The sequence below is a fragment of the Equus quagga genome, chromosome 6 (assembly GCF_021613505.1).
Source record: "Equus quagga isolate Etosha38 chromosome 6, UCLA_HA_Equagga_1.0, whole genome shotgun sequence".
Taxonomy (NCBI): domain Eukaryota; kingdom Metazoa; phylum Chordata; class Mammalia; order Perissodactyla; family Equidae; genus Equus; species Equus quagga.
In genome coordinates, this window is record NC_060272.1 from 14,683,207 (window position 1) to 14,701,879 (window position 18,673).

An 18,673-nucleotide genomic window follows, 5' to 3' on the forward strand; every position below is an offset into this window, starting at 1 on the left:
CGCGGGCCCAGGCCGCCCGGCTCCAGCCGAGGAGCAGCGGCGGCAGATCGCGGCGAGGCCCCGCGCCCCTCAAGCCCCTCCCCGGCGCCGTGCATGGAGACGTGGCCCGCTGTCCGCCGCTGAGCTCGCCGCCCGGCCCGGGACCGCAGGGGCTGGGGTGGCCTCGGGCTCCGGCCGGTGCCGCCGCAGCCCGACTGGGCTTGGCCGGCCGCCCCCGCCGCCCGAGGGCTGCGCGCGGCCCGCGGACCTCGTCGCCCGCGCGGATCGCCGCGGCCCGGCCGTCCCGTCCCAGGAAGTGGCCGTCCTGCCCGCCATGGCTCACTCCCCGGTGCAGTCGGGCCTGCCGGGCATGCAGGTAGGCAGGATCCGGGCCGCCGAGGGACGGAGGGAGGCAGGGATGCGCGGGCCGGGGCGGAAGCGGGAACTTGGCGGTGTAAACACGGCCCCCCCACGCTGCCCCTTCCGGGGTCGCGCCGGCCGCCCGTGCGGCGGCCCGGGGCGGGGTGTGCGGGGACCTGGGGCCGCGGCCTGGAGGCGGCCCTCGCCGGCCGGCGGCGCAGCGGTCGCAGGGGGATGCGGGGCGCCGCCGCCTCGTCCTCCCGGCTTTCTCCTCTCCCCACGCCTCCCGAGCGCCGGCCCCGGCCCCGGCCCCGGGGAGAAGGGATGCGGAGAAATGCCCTTGGAGGCCCGGCTCGGGCTCTGGGCCCGGCGGGCGGCGGGCGGCCGAGGCCCCTGACCCCCCGGCGGGCGGGCGGGAAGTCGAGAGGTGGAGGGGAGCCCCGGGCGCGCCCCGACTCGTCCCGGGCCGGCTCAGCCGGTGGCGGAGGCAGGGCGGGGTGCGGGGAGGTGTAACCGCCAGCCCCCTTCCAGCGCGTTCGTTCCGCGCCCTTCCTTCTGGAGCAGGCAGAGAAAGTGCGAGCCTGGAAACCTTCTGGAAGGAGGGATCCATCGGACGACGTGCACTGGGGTGCCCTACCGAGGCCGACCCGCCTGATCCCGGACCCTGGGCTTTGCTTTTCAGACTGGATTGGATCCAGATGAGTTCTTCCCAGTCTCCCTCTCCGTTGATACTTGGTGGCATCCTGGTCTACCAGTGACTTTTGGAGGGGGGTGAGGTTGAATTTCAGATGGAGGTGAACGCATTAAAGTTTTTCGCCATTGGGGACTGTGTTTTAGCCCTTTGAAAAATAAAACCACCATCCTGGCAGATTTGTAGTGTTTGTAAGCGCCTACGTGGTGGCAAAATGATCAGGATGTCTTTAAAGTTTTGCTCTTTCAGTTTAGCTAAGCGAGTGAACCTAAGAAAACAACCACGATTTTCCAAGTGGATTATTTATTTTACAGACATTTACGGGTTCATTTTTTCTTCTTCCCTCGCTCTTGAGGGCTGAGAACTACACTCAGACCTGGCCTCTTAGGAGCTGGGGATCTGCGCCACCTCTTCTGAGGCAGGTCTTTTTAAGCCATGAAAAGAGAAGTGGATTTCACTGTTCAGGTTTGAAATCTGGAAAAATAGGAACATAAAGGTACCAGAATTTTGGTCCAAGTTTCTTCTTCTTCTTTTTTTTTTTTTAAGGAGTAGCAGTTACAATTAATATCTTGAGTGTGCTTGAAGAAAACTGTCATTGAATCTCATTTAAAGAGCCTTTAAACTCAACACGCATTTAAAACCTAAGCTTCTGCTGACAACTAAGTAAAAGTCAGATGTGGTTTCTTGGTATTTCCTAAAGTTCTTGCTTTGGTTTGGTTTGAATTTAGAGGCAGGAAGGCAAGGTGAGCTGCGTGAAGAATTATTTCTGACCAGTAGAGCAAGGACTTCTTTGAAATGATAACAAAAATGCATTTAGTTAATATTTTCTTTACATTGACCTTTATATTGTATTAATCTGGTTGTAATCCAGCAGCAAGGCCTCACTTAGAGTTTAGCATGGAGGTATTTGGCCTTTGTGTAAAGCGAATCAGTTTGAAAAGGTACTTAACTGCCCTGCTGGCTGATGCCCTGAGGTCAGTATCAGATGCTCACCAGGTGGTGTCTGGTCTCGACATTTTTTTGTCCTCACTTTCTTTTTTCTTCAAGAGTGTGAGCCAAAATTTTTAAATCCTGGGAAAAGAAGGTAAAATTCCTTTACTAACTTTGCCTCCCAAATATACTGTATTTCCTAAGTAGCGTTATAAGGGAACTGTTTTTGTTTTCTCCGTGTAAAAGCTGATACATTTTTATTTGGTTGAGAGACCACATTTTCAGCTGTGATAGTTTGAAAGGTGCGAAGGTGGCTTCTGACAGCCATCCTGCATTTAAGAACATCTTCAAACTGTGTGATAACTGTTTTTAGTGTGCCATTTGGGGAAGAACATTCCTTTCCTCTCCCTTCCCCCTAAAAGAGAAAAACAACAAGCACATTTATTTTCTACTTGGAATTAGCAGCTGCCACTGCCCGGGGAGGCTTTCCTCGGAGTTGTTGTTGAGGATTAAATGAAAGGCACCTGCCTCGGACTGACTGTTCTCTAGGATAAAACAGGAGGGAAGTACCAACCCTTCCGGGCCCTGTCCTGAGATGTCTCCTCCCTGCTTTTTTTCCCCTCTCGTCTACTGACCAGGGCTTATAAGGAGCTGGCTTAAAATATTTCAGAAAGGCAGAAAGAGTGAATTCAGGCAGCCTAGGCAAAGATGCTTAAAAATCCCCCCAAAACCTGAATGAGAACATTTTAGTATAAACACCATTCTTTACTGTCTTGCAAATCATTTTTAGGCCTCTTGATTTTCACGGCTACCGCTTGAGGCATAAGTATTATTTATGCCATTTTGTAGATGTGGTAAACCAACAGAGACTAATTGAACTGACCAAGGGGAGATAGTGTGTAATGTGGCAAATTTGTGATTGGAAAGCAGGTCGTTCCTCCCATCAAGACTGAACTCCTACTCGCTATGCTGAATGATGGCTTTATTATTACTTTTGTGAAAATTAAAGGTTATTTCATTCCAGCTTGGGTTTGCTGAAGAAATTAGAACTATCAGATAGATGTTTTATTCAATCAGCCACTCTTATTGAAGGCTCATGGTCTGGGTGAGGGAGGGATGACTGTAAATCTGAATGAGTTATCATTTTTAGTGAATGTTTAATGAAGGTTGCCACGGGCAGTCCCTTTTTTTTTTTTTTTTTACCTCCCACACCCCAGTTTCATATTAGAAAAAAATAGAAATCACGAACTGAATGTCATAGCTACGAAAAGACATAAATCAGTTTGATTTGTGGGTTTCACTACTCTTTGTCCTTCATTGAACATTTGTTGTTTCACTCAATTTTTTCTTTTTTTTAAAAGATTTTATTTTCCCTTTTTTTTCCCCAAAGCCTCCCGGTACATACTTGTATATTTTTTTAGTTGTGGGTCCTTCTAAGTTGTGGCACATGGGACGCCGCCTCAGCATGGCTTGATGAGTGGTGCCACATCCGCCCCCAGGATCCGAACCAGCGAAACCCTGGGCCGCGAAGCAGAGCGCTGGAACTTACCCAACTCGACCGTGGGGTTGGCCCCTGTTTCACTCAATTTAATTCAGATTAAAAGAAAAGCTTCCCTTGGAGGTGGGAGCATTATCAGCTTTTAGTTTGCGTAAGTTGTAATTTAAAAAGGACTAGGTTTTGGTTTATAAGTTTCTCTTACAGAGTTTTATCAGTTACTTTCAAACTCTTCTGGACCTTGACCCACGTGAGAAATATGTTTTACATCAAGTCCTGAAACAGAAGTTTCAGAAGATTGTTCTGATCCTTACTTCTTGTGATGTACTGATGTGGGACGTATTTTATTTAGAAAAACCCCCAAAAAACAAAAAACCTGAGCCGATTGCAACACTAAATTGATTTCACAGCTGGCTGGTTTGACCCAAGTTTGAAAAATGCTGGATTAGATGTCACATGTGTAGTGGGGCCTAAATTAATTTAGCATGTTTTGAGAATGTTGTAAATTTAAGGTACTCTAATATTTGAAAGAAGAGACAGTTTATAGGAATAGCTGGAAAACTTACAGTTGCATTTGTTAACATCATCCTGCCCACCCTTTCCCCTTTTGGGTCTCTAGCTGCTTGGCGAAACAGACCTTTGCCAAGAATGCCCCTTTGTGTTGGGAGAGCGAGAAAGACGTTTCCTGGCCAGTTTGGACACGCTGGGAACTTTTCTGGAGTGCTCTTGCTTACCCTGGGGAAACCTGTGTGCTCTGGAAATCTGGGGAATGAAGGAAAACAGAAGGACAGCTGCATTTAATTGTGGCTGAAGTGCTCTTGTATTTTTTTTTTCTTGTGAGTGTCGTGTTTCCATAATTTTTTCCTGCTTCCATGGAAGACCCTCCCCGTGTTCAGCCTGTTAGCATCTGCCTCCTGGGAAGGTGGCCATGGTATAGTGTGTGGACATTCCTGGTGTTTGTGGGACTTAGGTTCTCAAAGCACCTTGAGGAAAATGCTGAACTATAGAGTGTGGCCTGGTGACCTAGAAGGTTGGACAGGGCGCGGAGCCTGCGTTCATGCCACACATTTATTTCTCTGTGGTGCCAGGAGCAGTGGGAGGCACAGGTGAGCACCTCCTTTGGCCTGCCTGCAGAAAGTCAGCAGCCTAGCGAGGGCCGATTCAGGTAAGAAGGTTCAAATGCTGAGGTGCAGAGAGAGCAGAGGTATGGTATGTGGGCGGAAGGCACGAGGCAAGTTCAAGTGGGCTAGCCTGGATCCCAGAGCCGGAGGGCAGCAGAGGCCCAGGGAAGGGGCCCACAGTCCTGGCTGGCGGTGCTGCGTGGCGGAGTGGTGAGTGTCATGTGCTTTGGGAACTCTGCTTTTCTTCATTGCAGGTGGTAGGATAAGATGAAGGATTGCATTCTGGGGAGTGCTGGGAAGTGGTGGTAGCACTGTAGGTGAGAGGAACCGCAGGATAGAAGGTGGGTGCTGAGAAGACAGTGTTGGAGGTTCCGGTGTCAGCAGGATAGCCCAGGTGGATGTTTTAGCAAGGGTGACTCAAGCTTTGGGAATCTGAACTCTCGAGGAACACTTTATAGTCTTTTATTACTCTCTCCCATCCCCCTGATTTCAAGCCTTTTTGCTGTTCTGTGCCAAAGAGAAATAAGGAAAATAAAGGCCTGCTTTTCTGTTACTTGCTGAGTTTTTTTTTAATACTTATTTCAATACTTCATATTCCCTCTTTTCCTCTGTTGCTAAAACTTAACAATGTTAAGAATTTGTTTTGCTTAAAAGTGTGTTTTTTGGGGAGAGGGCTGTCGCAATTTTTTGAAACTAAAATTAAAACTCGAACTTAGAGGAGTCCAGGGCATTTTGGTTCTAATCCCAGCTCTGGGAACATTCTTGATAGTATTTCACATAGGACCAAGTGACCTTCAAGTAGAAGTTGGTCAGATTAGATTTTTCTAGGCTGCTAACATAGCACAGTGTCCCTACAGAGAGTAGTTTGGGGCAAGTGGCAGCCGTCGTCATTGCTTTTCTTGTTCCTTGATGTAATTTTGTGCTCATCTTGGAGCTACTGTTCTACTGGGCAGAGCTGAGCTTACTTATTTGATGCTGGTTGACATTGCTTTTCAGTTCAGCTGTATTTTTCTAGGACCTTGGTACAAGACGTAGTGTGAGGAGTTACTGAAGAAATAAGGAAAACTGTAAAGTCGCGCTGAAGCCAGAGTCAGGCAGTTTGAAGATCTCATGAGAAACATGCCACTTGGCTTTCTCTTTGAGTGATTTCTCCCGGTGATTCAGAGCTGCTAGCTTGGAAACTCCATACCTGCAGGAAATGGACCACACCCAACTGACCCTTCTGTGGCTTTTTTTAGGCTTCAGCGCAGCATTGTTATCATTAACGGAATCTTGCGGCAGGAGTAAGTGCGGGAAATAGAAGTTGCAGTCTGTTATCCCTCTGTTGCTGCTTAGAGTCAGACACTCGTGTCTGTTGGACCAGTCATTTCCCATAATTTATGTTTTTGCAGTGCAATACATTTAAAATTCTTAGTGCCGAATGCTTTGGGAAAAAAACCATGGCTATTTACAACACGTGGCTCCTGGGGATGAATATGGACTTTCCTAATCCTAAATGGCTCCCTGTTTTCCCAGGTTTAGATGAAGGGAAATAAAAGGAGACTGTCTTTGCTTGCTACAAAGTATAAAACAACCCAAACTGTGGATTACAAAGGCACTTGATGTGCACACCCCTGGGAGCAGCGTTTTTGATTTGAGAGACCTTCCGTTGTGTTTTCAGGAGGGCTCCTGGTCAGCAAAAGGAACCTCATCTGTTCAGTGCCCTACTGGTACCTGAATAAACTGTGGGGACATTTTGAGTTTTATATTAATGCTTACCAGATATGTAGCTGGTGTTTATCTTCCTTTTATTTTAGGTCTCTTCCTGTTTTTAAAAAGACTTTTAGGCCCTGAGATTTGAAAGGACTGTATAGATCCAAATCCTTTGTTTTATTTTTAATTATTTAGGATTTTTGTTTAGTGTTTATTAAAAAAGTTAAACATATGTTTCAAGGAGTCAGATGGCCTTTGTAAGGTCTGTTTGGAAAGGTAGCTGAGTCACCTCTGGCCTCCATTTCCTCCTCCCCAAAGGCAGCCCCTTAGATCTCTTAGCTGATTGTTGTTCTTTTCTTGTGTATAGAGAACATTTAAAAATTGCTGCTACTTTTTTTCTAGTTCGACGCGATATCTATAGACTTTGCACTCTGAAGATGAGGATTTAGTTCTCTTCTCCTTGCCTGCTTCACTCACATGTACCTCCCCTCTCTCTCCCAGTATGGTTGCAGTGTAACTTTGGTTAGATCAGCGTGAACATTAATATGCCTGTGCACCTGTATTCCCAGCCCAGCTGTTAGTTAACCCAGATTACTTTTCAGATCTTTTGTGTAAGATGTTTTTTGGTAATGTGCTTAGTCAGTTCAGGCTGTTATGACAGAATACCCTAGGCTGGGTGTCTTAAACAGCAAACATTTATTTTTCACAGTTGTAGAGGCTGGGAAGTCCAAGATCAAGGAGCCAGCAGATTCGGTGTCTGGTGAGGAACCTGGTTCATTGATGGGTGTCTTCTCGATGTGTCTTCATGTGGCGGAAGGGGCAGGGGAGCTCTCTGGGATCTCATTTATGAGGACATTAATCCCAATCCTCAGGGCTCCATTCTGATGACCTGATCACCTCCCAAAGGCCCACCTCCTAATACCATCCCATTGGGGGTTGGGTCTCGCCACAGAGTTTTGGAGGGATGCAAGCGTTTAGTCTTACAGCGGTACTTCTAACTTAACCCCAGACTTGCACCAGTTGTTGAACCTTCTTTTGGAAGGTTCAGGTAGAGCAGACGGGTTATCCATTTCACCTTCCCAGAGTCTCCCCATTGGCCTTCCCACCTGCTCCCTCTGGACAGGTGGTCTTCCGCACTTGGTACACGACTGGTGTCTTCTGTCTTTCTTCGCCCTTGTCTGAGGGACTCCTAGGTTTCCACCGTTGTGTTAGTGCAGTGTAACTCGCAGTGCCTTCCTGTGAATGCAGGGTACATGGGAGATGGGGTTGTTGAGGCCTTGGATATCTGAAAATTTCTTTATTTTTACTTTTCCTCTTGATTGATGTTTTGGCACGATATATAGTCATAGGGTGGAAATGATTTTTCTCCAGAATTTTGAAGGCCTTGCTCCATTGTGTTTGAGCTTCCAGTGTTGCAGTGCCCCACCAATACCAGATTCTGTGGACACCAGCTGTTTTGTTCTTCCTGAACTTAATCAGATCTGAGTTTTTTCTTTGTGATCTGAAGTTTCATAATGATGTGTCTTGGTGTGAGTCTGTTTTTATTTTTTGTGACAGGTACTTTGTGGCCCCCCAATCAAGCAACCCAAGTTTTTTTGTTGAATTATTTCTTTGATTCCCCTCCCCCCTCCATTTTCTATGTTTTCATTCTTAAACTCTGTCATTTCGATATTGGACCTTCTGGACTGGTCCTCAAATGTTCTTATGTTTTTACACCTGTTTTCCACCTCTGTCTTTTTTACTTAGCTTCCTGGGAGATTGTCTCAACTTGATTTTCCAGCTCTTCCAATGAATATTTTATTTCTGCTCTTGTTTTCGAAATCCTGAGTTCTTTTTGGTTCTCTGAATGTTCCTTAATTGTTTCAATTGAAATATTGGCTATCTCCATGAAAATGTTAATTGCAGTTACATTGTTTTTTTTCCTCAATAGATTCTCTTCCTCCAAGGCTCCTTCTTCTCCCCTGTTGGTTTTGGTCTCCATTTTTTATGGTGGAGGCCACCCACAAATGCCCACGCATATTTAGGAGTGGAGGACTACCAAGCTGGTTGGAATCTGAGCTCTTGAGTGGATCTTTTTAAGCACGGTGATGTCAGGGGCTCCCACTGGACAGTAGAATTGCGGAATGGCTTGTGTCAGTTTTTTAGCTTTTTGTACGTTTTGCCTTCCTGGAGAAGCCTTTGCTTGAGCCTTCCAACTTGTTCTGGTCTGAACTGCTGGTTGTCCACACTGGGTGCACTCTGGGTGCCCTCTTCCCTCCTCCAGCCTGAAGCCTCATGCCCCCCTGAGTGTTGGATGGAGGGAAAGGGCTGAGTGTGGGGGCAGTGTGTTGTGTAGCTTCATTCCTGCTCCAGAAACCCTCAGTTTTCCTTTCCGGAGAATATGCTTTCAGTTTCCTTGATTGGGGAGGCAAGGGGCAGTTGCTTGGCTGTGGGGAGTGGGGAAGGCAATCTGAGTATCTGACCACTTCTTTGGCTGACTTTCAGCCGCTCCTCCTTATGGCAGGTGCTCCCCTTCGGGAGGGACCTGGTGCTGCCGATTCCTGAGTTTTGGAGATCCAGCGCTGTGGATGGAGTTGGTTCTCTGCTTTGTCCACCTGTAGCGTAGCATTTGTCTTCTCCCCCATCTTTCTTACTAGCACCTACTTTCCAGCTTCTGGAATTTCATTGCTTTTGGTCCTCTCTCCCCTCCTGGTACGCGGAGGGTTAGCCTTTTAAGAAAACCCCCTTTATTATGGTTTTAGTGGGATTTCAGGATTGACCAGAGCAGATGCTTATGCTCAGTGTGCTTTCTACCTGGAAGTCACTCTCTTCAATTTGTAGATGAGTGAACAGAATTTGAATTCCAAGGTCAGGCCTGCCCAGTGCCCAGGTGGGGAAGGACTTCTGAGCCACTGTTCTCTTCATCATGGACTTTCGCCTGCTCTTTTCTCTCTGCGAGTAAATGACAATATAAATATATGCTTGCTTTTCCACATCTCCGTCAGTGACCTCCACCTCCCTGGCTTGAACTAAGAACCTGCTTTTCTTCATTCTGTCTCTCGTTTTCTGGCCTCAAGATCCCCCGGGCACAGAACCGTTTCAGGGAGCCCCGTGGTATCTCTTTGGAGAAACATTTGCTGAAGTTGACTGGTGTTTCAGGGGCCCAGCCCATGGTCCAGAATTCGCTTCCTGCCAGGGTGGCGGCAGCCTCACTGCAGGCTGCGTGTCAGCGCGGGGCTGGGGCACAGATGCACAGCAGATGCTGAGTGGCCGCCTGGGCGGGCTCAGGCTCAGGCGCACGCGGCGCCCCAGCTTGCTGCGGGTTAGAGGGTCGTGCGCTGCGGCCTTGGGAGTGAAGAGTGGATGTCTCTGCACCCCAGTTACGGGCCCAGGCCGGCACTGCTCCCTAAATCCTCAGACAAGTGGACAGATGACTCCAAGGGTGCATTTCCTACTCAGGAACAAAGTCCTTTTTTGGGTAGAAATTGACCGTGATAAACTGTGGAGGGAAAATGAAAAGTAGTCCAGAATTTGGGGCTGGGTGTTGGTCAGCAGCTATTTTAGGCACAGTTTCCTAGGATAACTTTGAAGGCATGTTCCTTGTTAAGTTGCTACCTGACCTCCTGATGAACTGAGAACCTGCTGAAGAAAGGTATTGCTGGAACATTCCTTCAGTATGTTTGATGCACTTTCCTTGTACCAAACATTTCTTGAGAGGTAATTTAAAAAGAAAAAGATCTGTTAAGTACAAAGAATTACTCACTTCCTCCGCTGTTCCCACTGGTAGGCGGGTCTTCTTTTCCCTTCTGCTTCCTGTGTTCCTTGAGTGGGTAAGTGGGACAGGTGAACGGTGCCTTTGGCCTTGCTGTGTTGATGTCAGTCCAGAAGATAAAAGCTTAGTGGAAGCCTTGTGGGAAGGGGCCTGAGTTTTACTGAGCTCCTCCCTGAGGCCAGGCCTTGTGGGAGGCTGCTTATGACCCGGGGTAGTCCCCAAGGCCAGGCTCCAGGTGAGAAGACTGAGGCTTAGGAAGCTCAGGCCCCTCAGTTAGAAAACAGCCCCACTGGGAGTGGAGCCCTGACTTTGGGTGCCAGCATTGGTGCTGTTTACCTTCTTACACCAGAACGCCTGCACTGAGCATCTCGGATCCTGCCCCCTCTTGCCCCCCGTGTGGCCCCTGTTACCCTAGGGGTCAGCTTGTGCATCCAGCTTCCTGAAACCAGCCCAGTTCAGGGGTAGTAATTCATGGTATTTTGGACACTTTTATTTCCATTATTTTTTTTTTTTTTAACTTTTAAGGAAGACATTGTTCATGTTCCAGTGTTATTTTTCATAGGCTTTCTAGAGTTGAGGATTGTGGCTGTAGGGGAGGGGACTGGGGTTTGAAGGGGTTTTCCCTGTGTCTCTCTTCTCTCTCCTAAGCCCTTGGGCCCCTCTTAGGGTGGGATTGGGGCCTTTGACTGCTTGTTGATTGCCTTTCAGCTGTTGCCCAGATTGTTTTGAACTGTGAAGTATTAACTGAGAAAAATACCCAATGGTCTAACAGTGATTTCCAAATTCTAGCATTTATCCTCATCGCCTGGAGTGCTTGATAAACTGCAGGCCTCTGGGGTGGAGTTTGCATTTCTAGTAAGCTTCCAGGTGTGTGGCTGCCTCAGGGACTGCACTTGGAGAACCATTGCACCGGAGAACTAAAAATCCTTACATCCCTGTTGCTCCCCACTGTGGAGCATGTGTAGCGATGCCCATTTGACAGGCAGTGCAATGGAAAATCAGTGCTTGCGACTTATGGCTTGCATTTCAGAAGACTGACTTTGGGAATTAAATAGGCTTTTTAACTGTAAGAATTGTTAGAGCCTTCAGTATTTTAGCATGTGTTATAAACCTGTTGGGGGTGGAGGAAGATGTGTGCTCCCGTGTCTTTTTGACCTTGGAACCTCCTTTTTTTTAAGAAATGCATCTCTCAGAATTAGCATTCCATGGTTCTTTTAGAAAATCCTGAACCAGAACAAAAGCCCTGACCCTGATGATCTTGCACAGTGTGGCCAGGATAACCTCTCTTTCTCTTAACCGTCATTTTCCCCAGTCACTCTCTGCTTAAGAGCCTTTCGTGGCTTCCTGACCAAATAACAACATGATATAAATACTGACTCTACTAATACTAATAGAAACTTCAGCTTACAACGCAGGGCCTCTTGTTAACTCCCAGTTTCCTCTTGCTGCTTTCCATCCACCTCACCCCTTGTCGGCTCCTCCTGCCTCTGGGACCCTGCTCACCCTCAGGACACCCCCAGATTCCTTTGCCCAGTAGCCCCTGCTGAGCTGTTAGTATTTATATTATGTTGCCTTCTTTTCCTTGCTTGGATTTTAAGGGGAGACTTCAGGGAAGTCTGCACCGTCCATCCGGCTCCCCTACAGTGTGGCCTGTGGGCTCCCCGGCAGGCCTCAGTGATGAGCACCTGCTGGGGGCGGGGTGGTGTCCAGTTAGGAAAGTGATGGACTCTCTTTGGACAAACTGATTTTCTTTCCTTGTAGCTGCTCTCTTTAACAATTAACTGAAGATACATGTATATCTCTGTACTGAGAAGAATATTCCAGACCTGTAGTCTTTTTAATGTTTGGGGTGTCAGAGGTTTTATGCTTTTATGTATAGTTGATTTGATTTTTAATTCAAAAAATGAAGTGTATTTCTGTATTAGCAGTCTTTTATTAGCGTGTACTGTGATTAGCTAGACTTTGATTCTGTGAGACTTGCTTATTTGAGGGTGGTTTTCTGAGGTGGGGAGGGGACTTCACTTTTTTAAGAGCATTGTAATTTTTCTGTGGTTGGTTATATGGCTTTTTCCGGTACGAGGGTAAATGGGGTGTTAGGCCGACTTAGGGGGTGGGCTGTGTCAGGAAAGGTAGTTGTGAGGTTTGAGCTCTTCTCTTTTCTTTGTTAATAGTGAATCTGAAGTATTTCTAAAAAACCCAGTTTGTCATTCAGAATGCCTTCCTCCACACTGCCTTCTTCAGGAAAAGATGAAGTGCTTTCGTGAAGTGAAACTGCGTGCACTTCCTGGCTGAGTTACCCAGGCTGCCTGTGTTCATCAGTGGAGCGTGTGGGGGAGTGAGTGACACGCAGCTGATGGTCGTGGGGATCTCAGTCACACTCGCCAGTGGGTCTGGGCCGGCAGCACCAGCAGCCTGAGGTGTGACCCTGGATTCTGTGGGATGGAATTTCGTTTCCCTATAGGTGTGAAGCAGGGTCGTATTTTAAAGTGATTACATAGTTTAAAACAGTTTGAGTTGAAAAGCAGTTTTCCCATCATCTACCCAATTCCCTCCTCTTTGATGCATTGCTGTTTATGTGGACAAATGGTTCTTGAGAACAGGCCTTCCAGCGCTCCCCCCGCCCCATATATGTATGTTTATGTTCATATATGTGTGTGCATGTAAGATGTGTTATTTTATTATTTCTTCATTGTAATCTGACTTTATCAGATTATGGTTGTAAGTAGCCTAAAAGAAGCTTTTGTAGCACTCCTGGTCAGAAATAATTTTTCCTCTTTATATTTCCAAAGGAACAAAGTTTATATTTCTCTGATATTTCCAAAGGGAACAAACCCCCAACATCCTGAAAAGTAATTGGAGAAAAATGTCTTAAGATGATACATATTTTAAGCCTTTTAAAATGTAAAATTCTCAGTATTTTTATAGAGAGCCTCTTGTATGGATAATTGCTTAATATGTCAGCTGTAGCAATTAGATAAGGTTGCTTTTGAAATCCCCTGAAAATAGTTCTTCCCTTTGTTGGTCCTTTTGTATCAGAGTAGTGATAACTGCTTCTGTTGGGGAATTCGTGGCCATCAGGCCCTGTGAAAACCAGCAGAAGGGTCCGTGGTTGCTTATTGACTGCAGGGTTCCAGGCCCATTTCCTACCCTGACCATGTTGTCTGTGCATAGTCTTTGAAAAAATAATGTGAAGTGGGGGCTGAAGGTGGGTACAGAAATGGAACCTCTCCCTGGCTGGAAAAACACCCTCACGCCATGCCCTGTTAAATTATTTTTAAAGCAAAAGCGTCTATAATCCCACTATTTGAATATAGCTGTTTTCTATTTTGCTTATTTTCCAGTCATCATCTTTGTGCAGATGTGTCTTTAAGTAATTGCAGTCATTCAGAGGTACACTTTTCCTTTTTTTTTTTTTTAAGTGAGGAATATTGGCCCTGATTGGCCCTGAGCTAACATCTGTTGCCCGTCTTCCTCCTTTTCCTTGAGGAAGATTGTCCCTGAGCTAACATCTGTGCCAGTCTTCCTCTATTTTGAATGTGGGCCATCACCGCAGCATGGCTTGATGAGCAGTGTGTGGGTTCGTACCCAGATCTGAACCCTGGGCTGCCGAAGTGGATTGTGCGACCCCAACCACTACGCCACCGGGCAGGGCCAGTTGCTCTTTTTATATTGTTTTCCATTCAGAAATGGATTGTAAATGTTATCCCCCCATTTCCACACAGTTTTCATGGTGATTATTTTAATGTCCTTACTTTCATGGTTATTATTTTAACGTCCTTACCAACTTACCCTGGCCTCTGTAATGTAGGGCGTGCCTGGTCCTTAGCACGCAAGGTTCTAGCCAGGAGCATATTCCTGTTTGGCTCTGCTGGTTAGACAGAATAATTTCGCTGTTTTTCTTTTGCCTTTGGAGAAAGAAGAACATTATTGACCCTTCCCCTCCCCCCACAGTGTTATTGGTAAGCACTGCTGTTGCTCTTTAATGAGTTTTTGTAGTTAACTGCTTTGCTTACATTGGTAAGTGAGACCACCCACCCAGTGGTGCTGCAGTTCATCCTGAGCTCCTGTCTCTTGCCGGGTTGTATTCTAAACAGAGGACACTGCATGTGGACTGGGGCCCCCAAAGACGGTGTGTGTGCATGCATGTGTGTAAATGTGAGCATTAGCTCAGAATGACAGAAGCAGTCTCTGGGCCGCCTCTGGGCTGTGGATGAAGCAAATGTAGGCGCTTGAAGACAAACAGTGAGAATCCTGCCTGGCTGAATTGTGTTCTTAATTGTCCTTCGGATGAATATTTGTATATGTGCTAAATATTCTAGTTTTAAAATAGCTTTTACATCCTGTGTGTTTCTTTTTAGTCTTATGATTTAATAAAAAGTTGTAGATATGGAAATTCACAAGACTGTGATTAGTGTAAACGTTGTGGCTTAAAATTACTGCTCTGAATGAGCATTCACCCCAAATAGCACAAGTCTGCTTTTTAACCTTTTCCTGGTGTGTGTGTTTTGAGTGACAGGGCAGTTGTCATTGAAATGATACAGACCTGCATACATGTTTTCTTCCTGCACAAGGTGCCCACATGCGCCAGGGGCTGCTGGCAGTAGTGGTGCCAGGGTTGTGGACGGGCCGCCTGGCTGGCACCGCAGCCCGCAGGTGGGGGAGCAGCGAGGCACATGTCTGTTAGCATTAAGACTGTGAATTGCCCTACGTCACTTCAGGTTTTCCTGCCAGATGGTTTCAGATCAGTGTAGACCTTCCTTCCAGAGAAGTTACGAAAAACTGTTGGTTTTAGAATTTTGGATAAGGGACATACACCTGTATTCCTACCCTTCTACCATATATTTTTTTTAATGAGTAGAAGAACTTAAGGAGAAATATAAGGCAGTAATGTGAGAATTTAGTGCTACTGAATTCTGCTAGTATCCGTTTGCTTTTTTCTTTATTCAAATTTAAAATTTTTTCTTTGTTGTATGGTTGTCTTTAGTTGTTTTAACTCGTATGAGCGTGAACATGGAAATGGAAACTTGTTGGATAGAAGTACAATTAAAGAAAAAGAGGCAAGTGTCATACTTTGTGTTGTAAAGATCTTTGCTATGTTAAGCTAAGAGCATAAATGTAGACTGTGTGGCCATGTACATTATAGTATTTTATAAAATAAAAATTAGTAGGAGATGTATTAATATTTTGATTGTAATTTATTTCCGAGATCACCATTGTTACAGTTTGATGCGAAAGAAAAAGGAAAATTTTTCATGTGTTAGAAATAAAGTTTAAAATATGGGCGGTTCCCAAATGAACTTCAGATTTCGTTTGTAAGTCTGTTGGTTGGGAATTCAGCATGTTTTCTTGTAGAAGTGAGTTTATAAATAGTGGTTAAGTTGTGAAGCTAGGCTGGAAAAGACTAATGAATTGTAATGGTGAGAGTTAAGTTCCTGGTTCTGAAGGCAGGGGTAGCTGGTATAAGGGAGATTTTTCTTTACTGGTCCCATGCCGTATTTCTGAGCTGCGATCGGTCCCTTGCACGGTGCTGGCCCTCACTGTTACCTCCAGTAGCCTTCTCCGCTATCCTTTACTGCCTTCAGGATAGCGCAGCTCAGATGTAAAACCCTCTTTACTATGTCCCCTTTAATAGGTTTCAGTGGTTCCTAATTAAAATTCCAATTCCTTATTTTAAAATTGATTTTAGCTAGATGTGGGAAAGTGTTTATACCAGTTCATACAAGTAGTATGAACTTTTAATTATTCCTTTTAATTATAGGAAGAAAGAATATGTGTTGATCGAAGAAGGTCTCTAGTAGGTAGATTATCAGGCAGTGAAAAGTTGATGGCATTATATAGGAATGATGTTCTGAGTTGAAGAAGAGAGATCTGCCATGTGTCAGACACCGTGCTGGCATTGAGATTAGGAAGAAAAATGACAAACACTGTCTTCAGCGAGCTTACAGTCTAATAGCAGAGGCAGGTATGTCAACATACATTTCAGTGGGATAAATGCAGTTGTAGAAGTATAAGGCACAGAAGGAGCATAGGAGGGAATAATTAAATATTGAGAGGTGACAGTGTGAAGACTAATAAAGGAAATGATGCCTGAGCTCTGTTCTAGAAGAATTTCTTTTAAAGGCGGAAGGAATCCAGACAGATTAGAAATGTTCAAAAGCATAAGAGTTTTTTAATAGCATAGAGTGTTGGAAAAGTGCAAGAAGTTCAGTTTGCTGGACTTCAAAGGGAAAGGAAGGAGAACAAGAGACATGCGATTGAAGAGGTAGGGGACCAGATCATAAAGGAAGGACCATACTGAGCCTATTAGGTAATAGGAAATTCCTGGCAAAGCTGGAAGCAGCAGAATGAGACCCATTTTGGGTTGTAACAGTTTGGTGGTTGGACTGCAGAGGGTGGAGGCTGGTTCCTCAGCTAGGAGGCCATTGTGGGGGCGGGGAGAGCTGATGTGGGACCTGACTGACGCGTCAGTGCTGGGAGGGGAGGGGGGGAAGGGATTCAATAGGGAGCTATTTAAGAGGGTAGACTGGGCTGGGTTTGGTCATGATGGTGAGGGAGGGACAGATGGGTCCTAGGATGGCCTCTAGGGTTCTGGCTTGGGTGTGTGGGTAAATGACTGATGGGGCATCGATTGGCATAGAAGATGATGAAGCTGTGTAGGCAAAGAATTCTGTTTCAGATAACTGGAATGTAGGTGGAGAAAACGGATAATTGGTTACATATACGGGTCTGGAGCTTGGGGGAAGAGGCCAGGCTAGGGGCGGAGCCTCATGATTTATTAATTAGGTCATGCGTGGTGGTTAGCACTATGAGAAGGGGCGTGAGCGCTGTGAGGAGGGTGATTGTAAGTGAGGAGCCCGCGTTCACCTCTCACAGGCACCTCGGTGCTCCACCGGGCTGCTCCTGCTGTTCACAGAGAGTCCTTCTACTCTGGACACCGCTGTCGCCATGTCAGGGCTTTTCCTCGTGTAATTTCCACATGTGGCCGCAGGCTGGATCGATAGGGAGGGAGGGGTGCTGTGGGTGGCTAATCTGTCATCAGTGGGAGCATTTCGTGAACTGATTGTCCCTAAGTCAAGAGCAGCTTGTAGTTTCTTAGGTGACAAGAGTGTCTTTTAAAAAGTTTTATTAGATAAATTGTATGCTAGAGCTCCAAATACCTAGGATATACTTATTTTGGACCCTAAAACTCTTTAACGTGTAGTTTAATGAATGTCACTCCTGAAGTGGATCAGAAAGTACAGTAGTCCCTCCTTGTCCACGGCTTTGCTTTCCAAGGTCAGCCTCGGTCCTACGATAACGCTGGGTCACAACGCCTGTCATTCACCTCACTTCATCTCATCGTCTCACATTGTCACAAGAAGGAGGGTGAGTACACTGCGATAAGATGTTGTGAGCGAGAGATCACACTCACCTAACTTTTATTGTAGTATTTGTGTATTGTTATAGTTCTGTTCTATTATTGTTATTGTTAATCTCTTATTGTGCATAACTAAAATAAACTAAACTTTGTCATAGGTGTGTATATATAGGAAAAAACAGTATTTACAGGGTTGAGTGCTCTCTGTGGTTTTCAGGCATCCACTGGGGGTCTTGGAGCGTATCCCCCTCCTTGGATAGGGCACTGTTGTAACTTTCTAATGAGTTGGGTGGCAGAATTGAAAGGGGATGTTGTTCAAACATCTTGGTCTTTGGTTATACCTATAAAAATCGAGAAACCTCTAGGTTAACTAAACTAAGCAAGCTTTCATTTTAATCCAGACGAGTGATACTGGGGTTCCCGTGGTTCTTCTTACTCTGCCTGGTGCAACCTGGAGAGTAATCAAGAGAAATGAAAGCAGTGTTAGGGGTAAGATATTTTCGGTAGTTATGTTATTAAAATAATTTTCTTTCATATTTGTACAATGTAAGCATCCTAAAATGCCAGCTTTAGATGAGAAAGGGATTTTGGAGTTTCATCTAGTGGTTTACTTTCAGTTAATCTAATCTGGATCTAAGAGGCATGATGTTTTAGGTAATTCGGGGGTCTGGAGATGACAATTGATAAAACTTGGCAGGTTAAACCAGAACTCTTGTTTTATTACTCTTTTAGCCAGAGATAATTTTAGTAATTAGAGTGAAATGGCCCATTTCGAAGTTTTATTCTTCACCTTGTATATTCTATGGGTTATTCTGTAAAGAGCAGTGGGCATTAAGCATCTGCGGGAAGTATGGGCTCTTTGGGGGTTAACTCGAATAATGAAGATACTTAAAAAAAATTTTAAATAGACTTTATTTTTTAGAGAAGTTTTAGGTAAACAGCAAAATTGTGTGGAAGGTGCAGAGATTTCCGATATATCTCCTGCCCCCACCCCATCAACATCCTGCACTAGATTATATTTGTTAGAATTGATGAACCTACACTGACACAACCTTAACACACGAAGTCTATAGTTTTATTGTTTTATTTTTATTTTTTGAGGAAGATTAGCCCTGAGCTAACTACTGCCAATCCTTCTCTTTTTGCTGAGGAAGAGTAGCGTTGAGCTAGAATCCATGCCCATCTTCCTTTACTTTATATGTGGGATGCCTACTACAGCATGGCTTTGCCAAGCGATGCCATGTCCGCACCTGGGACCCGAACCGGTGAACCTTGGGCTACTGAGAAGCGGAACGTG

General features: G+C 45.7%; 1 protein-coding gene across 3 annotated transcripts in view; it reads left to right on the plus strand.

The window, feature by feature from the left end:
* The first annotated feature begins 6 nt into the window (after positions 1 to 6).
* The window catches only part of STK24 (serine/threonine kinase 24), a 113,540-nt gene continuing 94,873 nt past the window's right edge, over positions 7 to 18,673 (plus strand). For 2 of the 3 annotated variants that reach the window (XM_046664145.1, XM_046664146.1), the window contains exon 1: positions 7 to 355. In XM_046664145.1, coding sequence (XP_046520101.1) covers positions 314 to 355 — 42 coding nt within the window. In that variant the 5' untranslated portion in view covers positions 7 to 313. Of the gene's footprint in view, positions 356 to 1,110; positions 1,134 to 18,673 lie in introns of those variants that run through there. The other variant, XM_046664147.1, reaches the window with a different exon arrangement.